Source organism: Emydura macquarii, unplaced genomic scaffold, assembly GCF_026122565.2.
Source record: "Emydura macquarii macquarii isolate MOO-44397 ecotype Brisbane River unplaced genomic scaffold, CSIRO-AGI_Emac_v2 contig_2473, whole genome shotgun sequence".
NCBI lineage: Eukaryota > Metazoa > Chordata > Testudines > Chelidae > Emydura > Emydura macquarii.
Window position 1 is genome coordinate 17411462 of NW_027132610.1, and position 17952 is coordinate 17429413.

The 17952-nt window shown below is 44.9% G+C and overlaps 1 protein-coding gene across 1 annotated transcript in view; it reads right to left on the bottom strand.

The window, feature by feature from the left end:
- Positions 1 to 17698, bottom strand: part of LOC137163030 (phosphatidylinositol 3,4,5-trisphosphate 3-phosphatase TPTE2-like) — a 38413-nt gene extending 20715 nt beyond the window's left edge. Inside the window, exons 1-5 of the mRNA XM_067563056.1 lie at positions 17061 to 17698; positions 13806 to 13898; positions 3997 to 4074; positions 2160 to 2207; positions 14 to 175 (exon numbers count right to left, since the gene is read on the bottom strand). Of these exons, the coding sequence (XP_067419157.1) occupies positions 14 to 175; positions 2160 to 2207; positions 3997 to 4074; positions 13806 to 13858 (341 nt within the window). The 5' untranslated portion in view covers positions 13859 to 13898; positions 17061 to 17698. The remainder of the gene's footprint in view (positions 1 to 13; positions 176 to 2159; positions 2208 to 3996; positions 4075 to 13805; positions 13899 to 17060) is intronic.
- Positions 17699 to 17952: the final 254 nt, after the last annotated feature.

Below are 17952 nucleotides of genomic sequence, written 5' to 3' on the forward strand. Positions count from 1 at the left end.
GCATTAATCTTACCCCTCAACAAACACTCGCAGGAGGACATCCACCAGAAAGAAGAGTGCTATTGCCAAGGAAATGCCTTCAATGGTCTCTCTTATGCTCTTTTTCTTGTCACTAATAGCTAGGTCCACAATCACAAGAGTAATGTCCACAAAGATGAGCACAACTCCAAATACTCTACAAGACAAAAGACAAATCAGTTCTCAGGAAAGAGACAGTACGAGTACTGTTACACTTCGCATTGCTTGATGCGCACAAAAGGAGTCGCATGGAGTTGTGCACAATTTTAAAAATGAAAGCCATTTTCATAAAGAAGTCCAATATCTTATTTTAGGCCTGCTCCGAACTCTTCATGTTGTCCAGGTTTGTTTTTGTAACTGTTTTTCCTTTTAAAATAAATAGGGACACATTTTTGCTAAGCCTGTCGGGAATGAAGCTCCCACCGGGGGCCACACAAGCCTTTGTTCATCCTTTCGGCAGCTATAGTGTGGTCAGCCACTTTGTGGCAATTTAACACATGCCAGGATGCAAGGACAACCTGTGTGGCAATACAAGTTTCTCCCCTGGGGCAGACTGACATAGGCCCTGGGGGTTTTTTTTTTTTTTTTTTTTTTGGCCTTCCTCTGTAGCATGGGGCACAGGTCACTTGCTGCTGAATTCTCTGGTGGATTCTCTGTACCTTGAAGACTTTAAACCATTATTTGAGGACTTCTGTAATAGACATCTAACCTATGACTGAGTTACTGAAGTAGGTGGGTGAGACTCTGTGGCCTGTGTTGTGCAGGTCAGACTAGATGATCATAATGGTCCCTTCTGACCTTAAAGTCTATGAGTTTATGAATACTAGCCAGTAGTGTTAGACTAAAAACCAAGAGAACCACAAATTCTGTGTCTGGCTGCCTCAAAGCTGCTTCATATTCATGTCAACATGCCAGTTTTAAACAGGTATTCTATAAAGAACACTCAAACGGTCATAGCATGCACCATGCCTTCCCTCCCACTCATGGCTGAGTAACATCCCTGTAGTAACTATAGCAGTTGCTGTAACGTAACATATTATTGTTCTCAATACAGTTTAGCTGCTAGAAACAAGCAGAGCCACCACCATGTGACTAGTTAGCTCTCCAAGGTTCACTTCTAGTCCCAGTGATGAATTACCTCTACAACATACAGAAAAACACAAAGCAATAGAATATCATATTTTGCTTATATTTCCGTCATCTACAATACCTAGAATAGTCTCTTTACAAATCCCAAAAAGAGACCTAAAGCAGATTCTGTGCATTAGATTTCCCCTCACAATGCAAATGGGATTTGCTTTAGAAAAGCTCCTCAACGTATTCTGTAGAGCAACGGTTCTCAAACTTTTTGTATTGGTAACCCCTTTCACACAGCAAGCTTCTGAACACAACCCCCTTGCCCCTGGCCTCCATGCACTCCCCACTCATCTCTAACCCCTGCACTGTTCTCTCCCCACTCCTCCCTCGCCCCTAACACCTGCACTGTGCCCTCTTCACCCCTAACCGCTGCAACCTCCTCCTGGGGAAACAAACCTGCATGCATGGAGCAGCTGCTATTGCTGCTTGCTCCCACCTCAAGAGCTGCTTCTCCAGGCACCCATAGGGAGCTGGGAGGAGAGCTAGAAGCAACATTAGGGCTCCCTGTACCCAAATCACTTTCCCCACCTGGGCTGCATAAGGGAAAGGTAGAGAGCAGCAGCTCCTGATGCTCACCTCACAGCACAGCCCAGGTGGGGAAGTGACTTGGATGCAGGGAACCTTGACATTGCTTCTAGCTCCCCTTCCCCACAATCCCTTAGGGGGCATGGAGGAACTTGAGAGGGTGAGCAGTATGTGTGTGTCACCACTCGCCCCCTTCCCCCATGTCCCTCTGCCAGGAGTAAGCAGGGGTGCTCACAGCCCCATGCCTGGCCAGGGCTCACAGCTCATGACCCCCACATAACCACATCATGAACCCCAAGGGGTCACAACCCTCCGTTTGAGAGCCAATGCTGTAGAGCCAAGTGCTTTTCAGGGAACAAAGATTGCTACAAAGTAATAACTTAACTGATTAGAAAGTTTGTTAGTCAAATATTCTCTACTTTTATATCTGCTTTCAATATCCATGCCTGCATACATGGTATGTATATATCCACACATACCTGAATCCAAATGACATCACAAATGGAGAAATCTGTTTCTTAATAGTACTGTTAAAAGAGGAGCAGAATCTAAAGTTAGTGACTTTCAGATGCAGTGATAGACCTCTATATTGATTACATTTATTAATATTTGTTATTACAAACTTGTCTGCACCATGCTGAATTTTAACATATACTTGTAGATATTTTCATACCCTTTCTTCAAGTATTATATGATAGCAGAGACTCCTAGATAAGCATGTAAGCTGTCAACCAGTGACAAGTACCAAAGTTGTCAGAGGAGGACACCTCACAGGCCCTAAAACCTGTGTGTTCATACTCTAGGATGATTAGGGGTCTAGGGCTTCAGCACATGACTTATGAGGAGAGGCTGGGGGAACTGGGTTTATTTATTCTGCAGAAGAGTGAAGGGGGATTTGATAGCAATCCTCAACTACCTGAAGGGCGGGTCCCAAAGAGGTTGGAGCTAGGCTGTTCTCAGTGGTGGCAGATGACAGAACAAGGAGCAATGGTCTCAAGTTGCAGTGCGGGAGGTCTAAGTTGGATATCAGGAAAGAAATTTTCACAAGGCAGGTGGTGAAGGACTGGAATGGGTTACCTAGGGAGGTGATGGAATCTCCATCCTTAGGAGGTTTTTAAGATCCAGCTTCAAAGCCCAGATGATTTAGTTGGAATTGGTCCTACTCTGAGCAGGGAGTTGAACTAGATGACTTCCTGAGGTCCCTTCCAACCCTAGTCTTCTATGACTGCAGCTTTAGCCCTCCTATTTTGCTTTAATGTTCTATACTCTCTCTTTTCAGGTTATGTTTTGAAAAAAATACACAAACTGTGAATAATCACAGTTTGTATAGAATTTTTTATAGGAGCCTTTTGTTGAAGACTGTAAAGTTTTTACAGACAGTAAGTTATAAATCTAGCTGAAGATGCTACCAAGGTCATCCTATGTACATGTTGAGCCAAAGTGACAGCAACTGATATTTGAATCTAGCCAAACCCCTTAAAGGAGGATCTTCTACCTTTCATTCCACTAGAGAAAGACACCAACATAGCATTCAGCTCAGCTTGTTCATTTCCAAACAAATGATACTATTTGAATACATGAACAAGAAATTTTTAATCTTTGACTAAAAGTGGAAAAAAGCAACCAACCAATTTTAGTTTTCCTGTTCCCATAATTCGCTAAACTGTAAGGTTCTGATTCTGTGCATAAAACCAGAGTAATGCAATGGAAAGTTACACTGGGAAAATCAAAGACTTTAATGCATACTTCTGCTACAAAAAACCACTAAAGAGTTCAAGGAATTTGAATCAATTTGGGATCCATTTTTGTTATCATTAAAATAGACATTTGAGTTTCCACTTTGGACAAAGCTACTAGCTGACCAAAGTAAAGCTTATTTTTTCTAAATGTACGTTCTCCAAGACGGAGTCAATGCAGAAATCCATCCAGATCAGAGTCTTATGTTTGCAATGCATACTTTTGAAACTTCAGAGTCATTGATAATACTTTAAGTCTCAGACAGTTTGTCACTAAATATTTGTATTTTATGTATTTCAGCCCAATTAGTTTGCCAGAAGGAATACACATGATATTTTCCCTATAAAGTGGACTCAGAGCCAGACAAGTTAATTATATGCTTTATAAATCTAATAAGATTGAAAGCAAATACATAGTGAAGTCTTCTGAATTATGACATTAGGTTTCCTTACTAAGCGAGGACCTACTGGGTTGCTTTTCTGCATTTCAGCAAGCCATCCTTTCTTCTCAATTTTGGCTTGGGAAACTGCACTGGGCCGTTAACTTTGCCCAGCAAAGATTAAAGCAACTTTAACTTACCTGGAGCAAGTGTCTGGTTCATTCTCCTCAACACAGCCATCATCAATCTTTACACTGGCCTCCTCTGTCTTTTGAAAACTGCCCAAAAAAATACGAAGTCAGACTAGGTCACAGGATGGTTGTCCCCTTGAAATAAAGCATGTTCAGCTCCCCTGTGCTAGAACGGGTGCTCTCACTTGGGTCAAGAAAGAAGCTGGGTTAGCACCTGGGGCTACAGAGAGAGCAAGACTCTTAAGCAAAAGGCATGCTCCAGGAGCAGAACATTTCCTGGGAAAGGCTGCCAGAGTCCACTAAGCAGGGAGGCAGCCCTGAAAGGCAATGCTTAGTTAAAAAGCACAGAAGAATTCTGCTATAAGTCCTGAAGCAGGAGCAACTGAGACAGGCAGAGGGGAAAATCCCCTTGAAATCGTCAGCCCACCCTGGGCTGCAGCTCCTTTTTATATAAAGCTACCTGAAAAGAGACTGTGTCAGTGGGGCCTTTCAATGCAGGGGACAAGCCAGCACCTTACAGACACTTGTTCCAGAACACCAGGATATTTAGAGAACTATACCTGCTTGAGTGGTGAACAGAAACAGACAAAATGAGAGGGGGCGGAATTAGTTTGTGATGAGGACTTGCCTCTTCACTGAGTGTCACCTCAAGCAGAGGGACTTCACTACTCTAAGTTAGTGGTTCAGACTAGCCTGTTGTCTGAGCCAATTGTGCTACACTAGAAGCACTACATCGGTGCAGCTATGCTGCTGTAGTGCCTCTGGTGAAGACATTATGCTGACAGGAGAGAGCTTTCCCCTCAGCATAGTCACTCCACTTCCACGAGAGGCACTAGCTATGTCCACGTTGGTGCTTGGGTCAGTGTAACTTGCATCACTCTGGGAGGTGGCTTTCTCGCACCCCTGCATGACGTAAGTTACATCGACATAAGCGGTAGCTTAGACCTGCCCAACATTAGAGGCAGAGTTGTTCCATCTGAAAGAATATTTCACAGTAGAAGGAGAGCGAATGACCGTATAAAACATGCATCAAAATATTCTCCCTCCTCCCCATGGAGCACTTCAAGCTTTTAGATTAAAATAAAATGGTGATGATACTGAGTCTCAGGGAAGGTCGCTAGAGACTGAGATACTGCTGCTAGATGGCTAGTCACTTGCCAGTATTTCAAGTGAACTGCTTTCAATCTATTCCCTAGCACAAAGGAATCAGAGGAAACAAGTACTGAACAGCTGTGCACAGCAAGTGAATATCTTAACCCTAGAAGGGCTGCCTACTGCTTCTATTTTGATATGAGGAATACCACACTATTACTGTATTGTATAATTTAACCCCACGTCTCTCTGTAGTACTCAGACAATTACTGTAGAAGTAGCACAAACTAAAGAGTGCAGGAAATTACTTCAACCAAACTCATTCAGCTGTACCTACATATTAATAGGACAAACCTACATACCTCTACAACTCACATGCAGACTCTGGCCTTGTCTACATGAGAAAGTCATATTGGTTTAATGTAATTAAACCAGTTTGAGACCTTATTTATGTTAAATCAGTTTGACTCATGTAAACAAAGCCTTACCCCTAAATTCCCCAGTTCCTGTCAGTGTAAGGTTGGCCCTTATGTGCCATTTGTGTAGCTTTTTATTTTAAGTGCAGGAGACATGTTAGACCAGTGTTTCCCGGCCTTTTTGGCTCAAGGGCCACATATTTTTATAACCTGAAGGACCGCCAGTCTCCACCAGCAGTCCCCCTTTCTCCCTCCCAGCCAGACTGAAGTAGTTCAACAAGGAGGCAGCTCCTGTGTGCCTGACTGCAGCAGAGAAACCACACACATCCTGTAGCCCCATGCACTCCACTTGGGTCCTTAGGCAGCAGCTCCCTTCTGCAGCCAGCGGGAGGGGAATGGCGGGCCACTTTGAAAACACTTTTGGCCTATGGGCCACAGGTCTGGGAACCACTGTGTTAGATCTTCAGCCCAGGAGTATTACAGAAGTGATCTACTCAACCTGTAGAGACACAGGTTTCCAATGAACGTATTATTGCCAAGTATCCTCCCCTTTAAAGGATCAGTACTAACAAGATTTTCCTACATTGTCCATAGAAGATGGTGGCCATGATGCTGGGTCTCAAGAGCATATGGAATTACTCAAGGATGACAGAGGATTCTAGGTGCCCAAGTCCAGTTTTCAGATGTCATGGGATCACAGTGGCACCTAAATTCAATTAGTGCCTATGTTTTTGCAGCAGCAGTTCCATAGGATCTATGTTTCTGCCTCTGTGCACATGCCCTACTGCCTCTCTGTAGGCACCCAGATGCCTCTTTCACCTCAGCCCCAGAGCAAATCATGAACTAGGGAAGATAGGCCTTTGGCTGACTAAGTTACATGTGGGGCCCTATCAGGTAACTGTGCTCAGGGGCTGCCTACTGGACCAGGCCCCTCAGGGAAGTTCACACAAAACAGCTGGGGGTGAGAGAAAAAGAGGAGAAAGCCCTCCCTTATAACTCTTAGCTAACAGATAAGGTACTCACTTGACCTGAGGGATTCCCACATCCCAACTACCCACCACCACCTGAAGGGTTTGGAACAGAATCTGCCACCTCTCACGTGAATGCCCTAACCACCAGGCAGTAGAGTCATTCTAGCTTTCATGGCCTAATTAATATGCTGGAGTTGTTTCACTTAATTAAATGAGAGACTGAGACCCACATCAGAATAGTCCATAGTCTACTGGTTAGAACACTCACTTGGGAGGTGGCCAACTCCTGTTCCAAACCCTTCTCCCCGTTGGGGGGCCAGGACTTGAACTAGGGTCTCTGAGATCTTGGATGAGTACCTTAACCACTGGGCTAAAGATTATAAAGGGAGAGTTGCCAGCAAGAGCTCTTACCCCCACATCTGCCCCCCTCCTGCCCAGCAATTAAGCTGGTCTTTCAGCCTCTTAACTGTCTCCATGCAACCCCCCTCATTCAGCCCCCATCACCACCCCACAGGTTCAGCCCCCCCATCCCATCAACCCCCACCACTCATTTCATCCTCCCAGCACTCACCCCATCCGCTCAGAACCCACCAGCAATACAGTTCCCCACCCCCACCTCACTTCAGTCCCCCTGCAGCTCCCAGGCCATAGTTCAGCCCTCCTAGCCTCACGTTTGCGCCTCTTAAGGTTCTCCCCCACCGCTGACACCCAGGGCAGGCAGACAGCAATTTCTAGAGTAAAATTAAACCTCACTCATGATCTTGGGATAGGACTCTCAAAAGCTGTGGCTGAAAAAAGAAGAACTCAACTGTCAAGAGTTTTATCACAAGATCACAAGTGGGGCTTAATTTTACTTTGAAATCATGTTTCTCGCACTGAATTCACAAGAGTTGGCATGTCTGTCATCTCCCATTGGCCATCTTAGGTGGCTCACCACCTAGCATGCTTGCTTTGTGGATTACATTCACAGGTGCCTCTCCCTCCCCAGTACAGCATACAGGAGCTTAGGTGGCTAATTTAAATTTTGGGGATCACAATGTTGTTCCTGGGATTTTCGAGGTGCCTAAAGCTTAAGCATTGCAATGCTGAGTGTCATAACACTTAAGTCACTTTGTAGATCCCCACCCCAAGAGAACAGCTGTGGGGAGAAGGGGGAAGAAAGATATTTCAATTGGCAAAGAAAAAAGGCATCTGCAATACTGAAGGAACCACCCACATAAGATACTATAATGTATTCAATACCATAGTACTGCATCAGCATTATGTGTAGTAAAGATACCAAATGTCCATCAGTCATCAATTACCCAAAGTTAGCAAAATAAGTTTTGTATCTCAGTATGGGTCAGTGTCAAACGGCCTTGTAAATCACATTAACTCCATTGACTACAAAAGAATTTGGAGTGTTAGAATAACTTGAATTTAACAAAAGCTATCCCAAGAATATTCCTTCACAGCCCTTTGAGAAAAGGGCATGATAGGGCCCAAAACATGATTTGGCAGAGTGGAAAGCAGATGGCTCATTCTCATGGCAAGTTGCTAAGGAGCTTGAACTGTCTCCTCCCCCCCTCGCTCCGCGCCCTGCAAAAGCAAAGCGTGGAGGGGAGGGGGGGAAATCACTACATGAATAGATCTGTTTTGTGTTTATTTATACTAGGACTCTGTGCCAAGCAGTGTCCCAGGTAAAAAATTGCAATTTCATTTCTTTTAAAAAAGGGATTGACACCAGAGTGCCCTCCCAGGCCCCACAAGAGGGGCAGCTATAGGACTAGAGTTGATATAGTAATTTTCTGCAAAGACTACATATTTACCATGTTTAGTTTGTTGGAGGACCAATTTTATTTAATAGTAGCCCCAATGCATAAGGAACAGATTGCTTTGAAAGAGCTTAGTTATTGCTTCTAAACTCTTGATTCTAAGATCAGATCACGATTTGCTAACATTTCAGTCAGATAATAGTTAGTGTTTAGACAACACTAAGCCTCTACAAGTAATTTGGGAACTAAGAATATTAACATGATAGCCAGACCTGATAAGAAAATAAATGTTTGCGAAGTTTCACCAACACAATTTTGTTAATTTTTCAGCCAGTTCCAGCAAAGTCATTACAACATCCAAGATGTTTTCTAATGTATCTCCATTTTAACACTCTTTACAGAGAAATTACAGTTATGGGGTTATTGTGATAACTCACCAATACATAGTTGCAGCAGCTCTTATTACTTACGAACACTTGATTATTAACACCTCACAAAAACGGGAAGCCACCATCCATCTTCAGAAATAGTATTCCAAACAGACTTAACGTGAATTCAATCACATATATTTTGCCTACTGAAGAATATATATTTGCAAGCAATCCAAGAACCAGCTTAGAACAACTCTGGAATAGAGTACAAGCTCAAAACACTGGCACTGCACAGATGCAGAAATATTCCAGCAAGCTAAAATGCCAAGTTCTTATTACAGGAAGGAACTGTGGAGACAGCATGAGCACTTGCATCAGAAAAATTGTAGCACAGAGATGTTTCTGTGCAGAACTGGATACCAAAACAGGAAAAGGAAAGACAGAAGCAGCAGCAGCAATCAAACTAAGTGCTACATTAGCACTTTTTAACCTCCCTAAAGATCTCTTCTGAATGGTTAATTTTATTTTATTACTTCTTTCGGAACAGAAACTTTATTAACAGACAAAAGAGACAGAATAGTCTTAACATTTAATGCTTAAGTCAGGAAATTCAAAGGTTACGGAATGCATAACATTATGCAGAATCCAGATTTGTCATTGTATAGTACAGTCATGCAATTTTCAATCTCTGCTTAACTATTTAAAAAAAAGTTAACTGGCATACCACAGTGTTGCCTGGAAAGCAGGAGTGTATACACGACAAATACATACTTTTTTTATTTAAAGCCACTATGTTGAGGCAAACATATTTTTGAAGTGTTTGTTGTTAATTCATTGAAGTTAGTGCACTACTTTAAACTGATTTAACCCTTTCTGGCTAGACCCAGATCCAAGTAGATCTGTTTTGTTTAAGTAGTCTTTCCGACACCCATGATTTTATTACAAATCTAGCAGTGTCTGGTATTGTTCTCAAAGGCCCAGCTCCTGTGTCATATCATTATGCATGAGTCTCACAGCATTCATTTTAAGAAGTTTAGAGCCCTTATGTCTGAGAAGACTGAAGACATGAACCTTACAGGATCAAAAGGATCAAATAAAGAGATGTCAATTTATCTACAAATTTTATGATTTTTAAGCCTGAGTCATGATTTTTGAGAGAGAAGGTGAGTGAGGTGAAATCTTTTATTGGACCAACTTCTGTTGGAGAGACAAGCTTTTGAGCTTACATAGAGCTCTTTCTTAGGTCATAATTTTTGGACTCCTAGGGTTAGCAATACTGTTTAAGTTACCCAATTTTCCATTAATAAAATGACAGTAATATACATTAAAAAGCTATCTGTCCTGCAAGTTTTCAGGGCACATTCAACTACAGTAAAAAATGTCTTTGGATATCATAAGTTAGCATCCAGCCAGGAATAGGTACGTTAGTCTTATTGAGGTGTTTGGGTTTTGTTTGTTTTTTTAACTTGTTTTTAGAGTTTTCCATTTATGAGCAAGATGTTTGTGCTGTTCATCTAAAGTTGGTATACGGGCTATTTGTATTCTGTTGTGGGAAATTCAATGCAGGTCTTGTGCCTAGACATTTACATGTACGCCACATGCTTAAATACCACAGCAAAGGATGGACAAAATTTTTTTTAAAAATATATAGTCTAATGGCCTATGTGAAGTATCTTTTCACAATATTAGTCTTGCTACATGCCCTGTTTATGTAGATCTCAAGACAGACATCAAGTCACTTAAGCATATGCATAGCTTTTTTGCACCTGAGTTGTCCTTTTGACTTCAAGGCACACAGCACAAGATCCACAAAGGCACTTAGGTGCCTATGTCTGAGGCTTAGGCACCAAATCCCAGGTTTGGATCCACTGCAATCCACAGAACTCCTGCTGAATCCTGACGACAAACTTGTTCAGCATCTCAAGTTTTGCAGTAAGAGTTCCCCAGGCACCTATGTTTCAGTCTGAGCACGTGCACAGCTGCATCACTCTAGGTGCCAGGTGCTTATCTCCTGCCTAAGCCGCAGGGCCGCTCACAAACCAGGGGAATATAGGCATTCACCTGTCTAACTCACGTGCAGGGCCTGATCCAGTAGGTGTGCTCAGAGACTTGTCTAGATTGGCATGTTTCCCCTGGGATCACCATCTTCACACTATTTCACCAAGGAGGGCCATATGTGGTCTCTGCCGAAAGCTATTCACACACTGGTTGTCCTGGTTATTGCAGGATGTACAGAGACACAATATGGTTAAGAGTTATGTAGAATAGTGTGTTCCAGAGCTGCTAACTAGCTGCAAACTAGTCACCTGGGACAGGTTGGTTCTCAGAGCTAACTCAATCAAGAGTGAGAACACTTGACATCTTTCATCCAGCCCAGCCAAGGGTTTATAGTACAGACAAGGTGCAGGCGCGGCCTTTACGAATCCCAAAAGAGCCCAAGGGGGGGAACCAACAGAGGAGAACTGAAGGTAACAAAACACCCTGGTTATTAAGTGAGACAAAAAGTCTGGAACTGCGTAATAGGAGAAAGGGCACAAGATGGTAGCCATTACAGAGGTGAGACTGACAGCAGGAGCGTCTCAGGGAAGATGGATCCCAGCTCTCGACTGGAGAAGTTGTGTATAGATTGACACTGGATGAGAAATACCTTATCAGACAGGAAAGGAAGGGACTTGTTAATAAGTACAGGCTCTAGATTGCATTTTGTGTTTGTCTTATCTGTAACCATGTTTCCAATCCTTACACTTGCTTCTATTTGAATCTTTAACTTAAGCTTTGCTAGATAAACTTCTGTTTAGTTACACAACTAGGTGCCATGTGCCAAGGACAGTGCTGAACTGAAGCGAAGCTAGTGAACTGGAGGCACTGTTTCCACACGGGCAGCTAATCAGTGTGCATTGCAGGGGTCCAGAAGTTGAGGGACTGGTCGCTCAAGTGTAACAAACTGGGATGCACAGACAGGTTAGAGGTATCTGTGCCCGGAGCCATGGGCGCCTAGTTTGTATAATTATTGGGGGGTACCCAGAATGGGTCCAAATCCTGCCCTCTCCACCTGCCCTGTAAGCCCCTGTGCGGGGCTCACCAGCCAGGCCCATGTGGGAGAGGGGTGGGGCTGGGAGGGGCCACCACACTGCTTGGGGCAGGAGCACCTCCTGGCCAGAGCACTGGGCCCACATAGGAAAGGGGCAGGGCCAGGAAAGGGAAACATGCACTGCACTGCTTGGAGGCAGGGCCAGCACTGGAGCAGCTCCTGACCAGTCATTGTGACTATGTCCAGAGAGTAGGGGTGCAGAATGGCCAGGCCACCCTGAGGGCTGCTGCGCTCTGCCCCTGCACAGTTGAACACCAGTGGAGGCTCCGCAGCCAGTCTCCCAGCAGCAGAGATATTGGTGGAGTCCAGGCACCACAGGCCCATATAACTTGGTGCCTATGCCTGGAGCCAGAGCAGAACACCAGGAGCTAACTATTTCCATAGATTTAGCAATGGTTCTCTCTGCTCAGCCCCAAGGACCTGGGGCGTTCAAGTTGCTAGCCTGCAGAGGGAAAGAGCTGGCCCTGCAGAGCCCAGAGCCAGGTGCTGGTATTGCCAGCAGCTGGTAGTTGAGCAAGTCCCCCCCCTGAGGGCACAGACAAGGCTTCTCTGCCATAAGCCCGAAGTAGTATTTCATCCTGAACCCCTTGGGTAACTCCAAAAGGGTCAAAATGCTGTAACCACTGAGCTATGGGATATTCTGTTGTGGGGCTCCTACATCTCTCCTGTTGAAGCTTTTCCATTGTGGATAAATAATGAAAGTGATTGGAGTAGGGGGACCTGATCCAGGGTCTTCCACGTCCCAGGTGAATGCCTCAACCTCTGGACTGCAGCATCATTCCCAAACCAGCTGAAACACCTTCAACAGGAGAGACTGAAGGAGCCCCACAGCAGACTATCCCACAGATGAATGATTAGAGCACAGTCCTGAGAGTCCTGTTCAAATCCTCTCCCCTTCTTTGGCAGAAATTGGGGGTGACTGGGACTGAACCTGGGTCTTCCACATCCCAGGTGAGTGCCCCCAACCTAAAAGTTATAATGTGGACATTGGCAGCTGCACCACCACCTCCTCCACACCCCAAATCCCATTTTGTGTGAAGCCAGGCAAGCACCTAACTCATTTCCAGAAGAGAGGCAAGGCTTAGCACACACCCCTTTCACCCTCATTTCCCACTGGTTAGCTTAGGTGGCTCCCTGCCTAGCATGCTGGCTTTTGTAGATCCTGTTCCAAGATGCCTCTCCCCCCACCACACATTGTATGGGGAGCGTAGGTGCCTAACTCTGCTTTCTGGATCACAGTGCTGTTGTAATTTTCTAGGCACCTAAAAGTTAGGTGCTATGACACTCAGTATTGCAATGCCCAAGTCTCTCTGTGGATCCCTTCCAATGTTTAATGCTTTGCTAAAATCAGAGCCGTAGTGCCACAGGTACGCATAAGAGCATATAATCTTGCCACTTCCTTATAAGCACAGCAGAAGCAACCTACTCATTGGGCCCACACTGGGGCTTGTTCTAGCATACATAGCAACTCTTTTAGAAGTGCAAGAACTGACTGCTTCTGAAAAGCAGCCTTTACAGTTTTGTTTAAACTCCATCAGGGATAGGAACATTTTTGGGAATGGAAGAGTAAGGAGCAAGACCACCTCCAATGTACTAAAGCATGGAAATTCAGAGTTAAGCTTGCAGCCCATCTGAATTTACTATGCAGTAAATTAGATATTCCACATCAACTGCTCTAGTAAATGGTTTCAGTGGCATGTTATTGGGAGAGAGTTTAGTCTCTTCAAGGGGAATTAATGTCTATTGTACATGAAGGAAGATTTAGTTAATTCCTCCACTAGTTTAAGGTCAGCAGTCTGACAAATGCATACTCATTTGGATAACCAATACCCTTCTGTCCTGATTCTTAAATTTCTTTATACATTATGTAAATTGGCAATTTTAACTATATTTTCCCTTCCACTTCACTTCTCATGACACACACTTTGTACCGTGAAATTATATAAACTGCAGCAGCCTCCCTTTAAATTCAGTGACTTAAAATACAACTCATTTCCACCTGGAAGGGCTTACATACTATATTGATGAACATTAAGAAAACCTCTTGATTGTCCATTTTAGGATTATACATCATACTTAAGTTCTGTAATTACTACTGGTTATGTTTCTGGTGGACTACTCACTCATCAGATTCCGGCAACTCTGCCCCTTGTTCATATCTCACAGTCGTCGTCATTTTGCTCTTTCTAGTTCTGCCGATCTTAAAGAGAATGCATCTAGTAAAAGGAAACAAGTTATTTCTTCACAACATTTTAGAGAAAGACATTTGAAGTAACAGTAGGTACACACTACCATTCATTATAGGAGTTTCACATAAAGCTTAATCAATCTAAATATTGTTCAGAAACAAAGCTTTTACTTCATTCCTGAATTTGTTATATAGGCTTACAGCCCTAATTCAAAAAATACTAAGCACATATCTAACTTTAAGTCTGAGTAGCCCCATTGATGTTAGAGGGATTACCTATGTGCTTAGAGTCACCCCCATGCACGAGCACCTTGGTATATTAGACCCCAGTTCAGCAACATTAAGTAATTTTTACAATCATTCCATTGGGCTTGTGTCTATCCCAAATGGCAGATGTTTTATCCGTTCTCTCCTTTAAGCCATATGGTGTATGGAAAAAGCCTGTACAGACTGAAGTGGTTCTCGTCTAAAAGTGACCCCAGAATCCCTAAAAATACGTTCTCATACAGCCCAAAAGCACCCAATTTACATTAGAATGTCTCGTTTACTCCTTAAATCCATCATGGACTGCACAAGTACAACCTTAGAAAACTAGAGACCATGTTTTCCATTAATGATGTTAGTATCTATGAAGTGTGGAGCTACATTCATAACTCTCGAGCATGTTTAAAGATATGTTAAGTTGAGCATTTGTATTCCAAGGGAATGGAGGTGTAGTCTCAAACTGGACCACTGTGAGGACTTTGGCCCAGATCCATGAAGGGATCTGGGTTCTGAGCATCGTGTCCCCACCCCCCAGGCATCTAAAAGTAAGACAAAACCAATCACAGGAACAACACTGTGCTCCACAAAGCCTGAGTTAGACACTTTGTTTCCTACAAAATGAATGGAAAGAGATAGGTGCGATAGACTGTGATCCACAAAACCAGCACAGTAGATGGAGTGTCACCTAAGCTAGCCAAATGCGAGATACCAATGGGGGGAGGAATGTTAAGCCACACCCTTCTCTCAGAGATAAGCACCTAAATCCAGGCTGCAGGGAGGTGCCTGGCTCTATTTGCAATCCATAAGCCAGGGAAAGATACACATATGGAGCCTGAAACAGCAACAGCAGGAGGCAGCCTCCCTTATAACCTTGAGCCTAGTGTACTCACCCAGGATGTGGGAGACCCCCTGGTTAAATCCCCCCTCCTCCTGAGGGGGAAAAAGGGTATGGACCAGGGATCTGCCACATCTCACGTGACTGCCCTAACCTCTGGGCTAGGGTGTCACTCACTATTCACTGGCCCAATTACTATTTCATTAAATTATTTAATTGCAGTGGAATAGCTTCAGGAGGAGAGATAGCAAGAGCCCCACATGAGAATATCCCATAACCCAGTGGTTCCCAACCTTTTCTCTGCCGTGGCACACCTTGATACCTTTAATTATTTTGAGGTATACCACCATATAGTCTGCAAATGAACTCATCAATATTCATGAGCCAATCCAGAACTCTTCAAGTAGTTCAAAAAAAATCCATAGCACACCAATTAGGGGAACTGCCACAGCCTAATAGTTAAGGCACTCATCTGAGAGTTAGCCAATCCCTGTTCAAATCCCTTCTTCTGCTCAGGAGGGGTGGGATTGAACCAGGTTCTCCCACATCCTGGATGAGTACCCTATGCACTAGGCCAAAAGTTAAAAAGGAAGGTCCTCCTCCTCCTTCTTTCCTCCCACTGCCAGCTGTTGGGTGTGAACTGGGTAGGTGGCCTCTGAGCACATCTACCGGATCAGGCCCCACATGCGGCTTTGGCGGCTGAACGGCTATCTTCCCCAGTTTATGAATCACTCAGATGTCCAGATGCCTATTGTTAGACAGCAGCACACATGCTCAGGCAGGAGATAGATGCACTGCACCCTTGCTCAAGGCACCTAACCAGCGGCAAAAATACAGACACCTATGCAAACAGCCGAGCAGGAGTTTTGTGGATCACCATGGGGCCAAAAAAAGGGACAAAGGTCCCTAAGCACCTTCATGGATTACATCCTATTGTCACTGAATCCAGTCTGGCAGACCAGACAGCACAATTTTGGCAAATGAGACTGGATGGGAACAGGAAAGCTAGCCTGGGAAGAAAGAAAAAGGAGAGATCCAGGAACTAATGAGGGTGTGGGGAGATGACCAGCTATTTCAACACAACTGAGGCACTTCCTCACCTTCATTGGGCAATCAGAGAAGCCCGATGCAAAAGAGATGCAGAGCAAATGAAGGTTTGTAAGATCTCTGTATAGAAAGGAGAGTCCCTCTTGGGAAGTTTAAGCAGCATCAGGCAAAGTTGCTATGATGGTTTTAGTCTGCTTGAACTACAGCCCTGTTCAGCTTCTCTCAACAGTCCCTTCTACTGACAGCAATGTAACAGTATCTTTCCTAGACTGTACTGAAAAGAGAGTGATATTTGTGTGGGCTAACAATGCTATCCTTTGTGGGTGGCATATATGGACAGTGCTAATGAGAGATCTTAGTTGTTTCTTCCCTCACTTACAAATGACATTCTGATGTGAACCAGGTAATCATCAGTGATTTACTGAAGTGAGCTTTGTGTTACTTCACAGATGCTAGCATAACCATAGCGCAATGCTTGGGGTGACCGGCCGTCAGAAGTGCAAGGAAGACAAGCACTCTGGAAGAGATTGAAGGGTTAGTTCTCCGTTCTTCACTTCGGAAGAAGAGGGGAGAGGTCAAAGGAGATAGAAAATCAGCATATTCCCCAGATTCTCACTATACCAAGGGTCTGCTTCAGCCCGAGGCTGAATTAAAGTGCTTCTGAACTTGCCTACACAGCTCATGGACATCTCACCGGCGGCACGTAGTAGTTTTTGTTTTAGCACCACATCTGTTTGCTTGGGTCACAGTAAACTCGACAAGCCAAGAACTTCCAAGAGAGCCGAGAACGGAGGAAGTGATGCAAGGAGGAGGAGAAGGAGGAATGCATGTTTAGCCACACACACGGATGCCGCAGCAGACACATCTGCAACAGCTGCAGATCGTTAAACTCTCGCATCAGGCTCGTGCAGGCAGCAGCTAAGAGGAAGCGCCTGTCTCCCCGCAAAGCCGCTGGGTGCCAGGTGTAGCCCCCCTGAGAGGGGGCTCAAAGCCCCTTGCGCCCTGCTGGCTGAGTCACCCCCTCTCCCGCAGCTCTCCCCTTACCTGGCCAGGCAGAGGCTTTGCAGGCGGGGCTCTGTGCTGCTGGCTCCCGGAACGACTCAGGCGAGGAGCCAGCCGCCCCTTCCCCACGGGCGGCGCCTCGCAGAGGGCTGGGAGGGAAAAAGTCTCGTGACCGGCTCAAAGTTTAGCGCAGCTACGCGCGCTCCCTTCCCTCGGTCGCTCCGCGCTTTGCAGACTCAGCAGGGACGGTTTGTTGCTTTTTTTTTTTTTTTTTTTTTTTTAAAATTCCTATGCTGGAAAACAAACCCCAATCCCGTTCCACACGTGCGAGCGCCAGGCCCGCTCCTCCCTTTGGTGAGGGGCTGCAGCTGCTCCCAGCTTTATTGCATTTCCCAGGGAGCACGCGCCGCTGAGCTGAGCTTTGTGGCCCACCCCCGGCTCCAGCGCCACACAGCTGATTCTGATCATTGCTGCCCACGCGCCCTGCCCGCGGCTCAGGCCGGGGGGGCGGGGACGTCACGGCATCTAACTGCTGGCTGGTTGCAAGGCTTGGTAGGAGCTGAGCAGCAGCTTGTCGCTGAGGGGCCGCTGGGCCATCAGAGAAGTGTCCTGTCACTTGAACACTAGAGCCAGGGCAACAGGCAGCTCAGATGCGACCATCGCCAGTAATGTCAGAACAAGGAGTGGTGCACCGCACTTGCCTTACTTTAGTCATGCATAGATCTCAGAGTGCTTCATTGTGATTTACTTATTGCCCTGTCAGTGCATGCTGAGTTTCCCTTCCCAGCTTTATGTTTTCACAGCCTAAAGCAACACTAGTTTATTCCAGGCTCTGGTAGGGGCCTGCTCCTGCAAAGGCTCATGTAACTTTATTTACACAACCAGCCCTTTCAAGTCTTTTCGATGTAAAGGCGCCTTTTGAAGGATTATAATC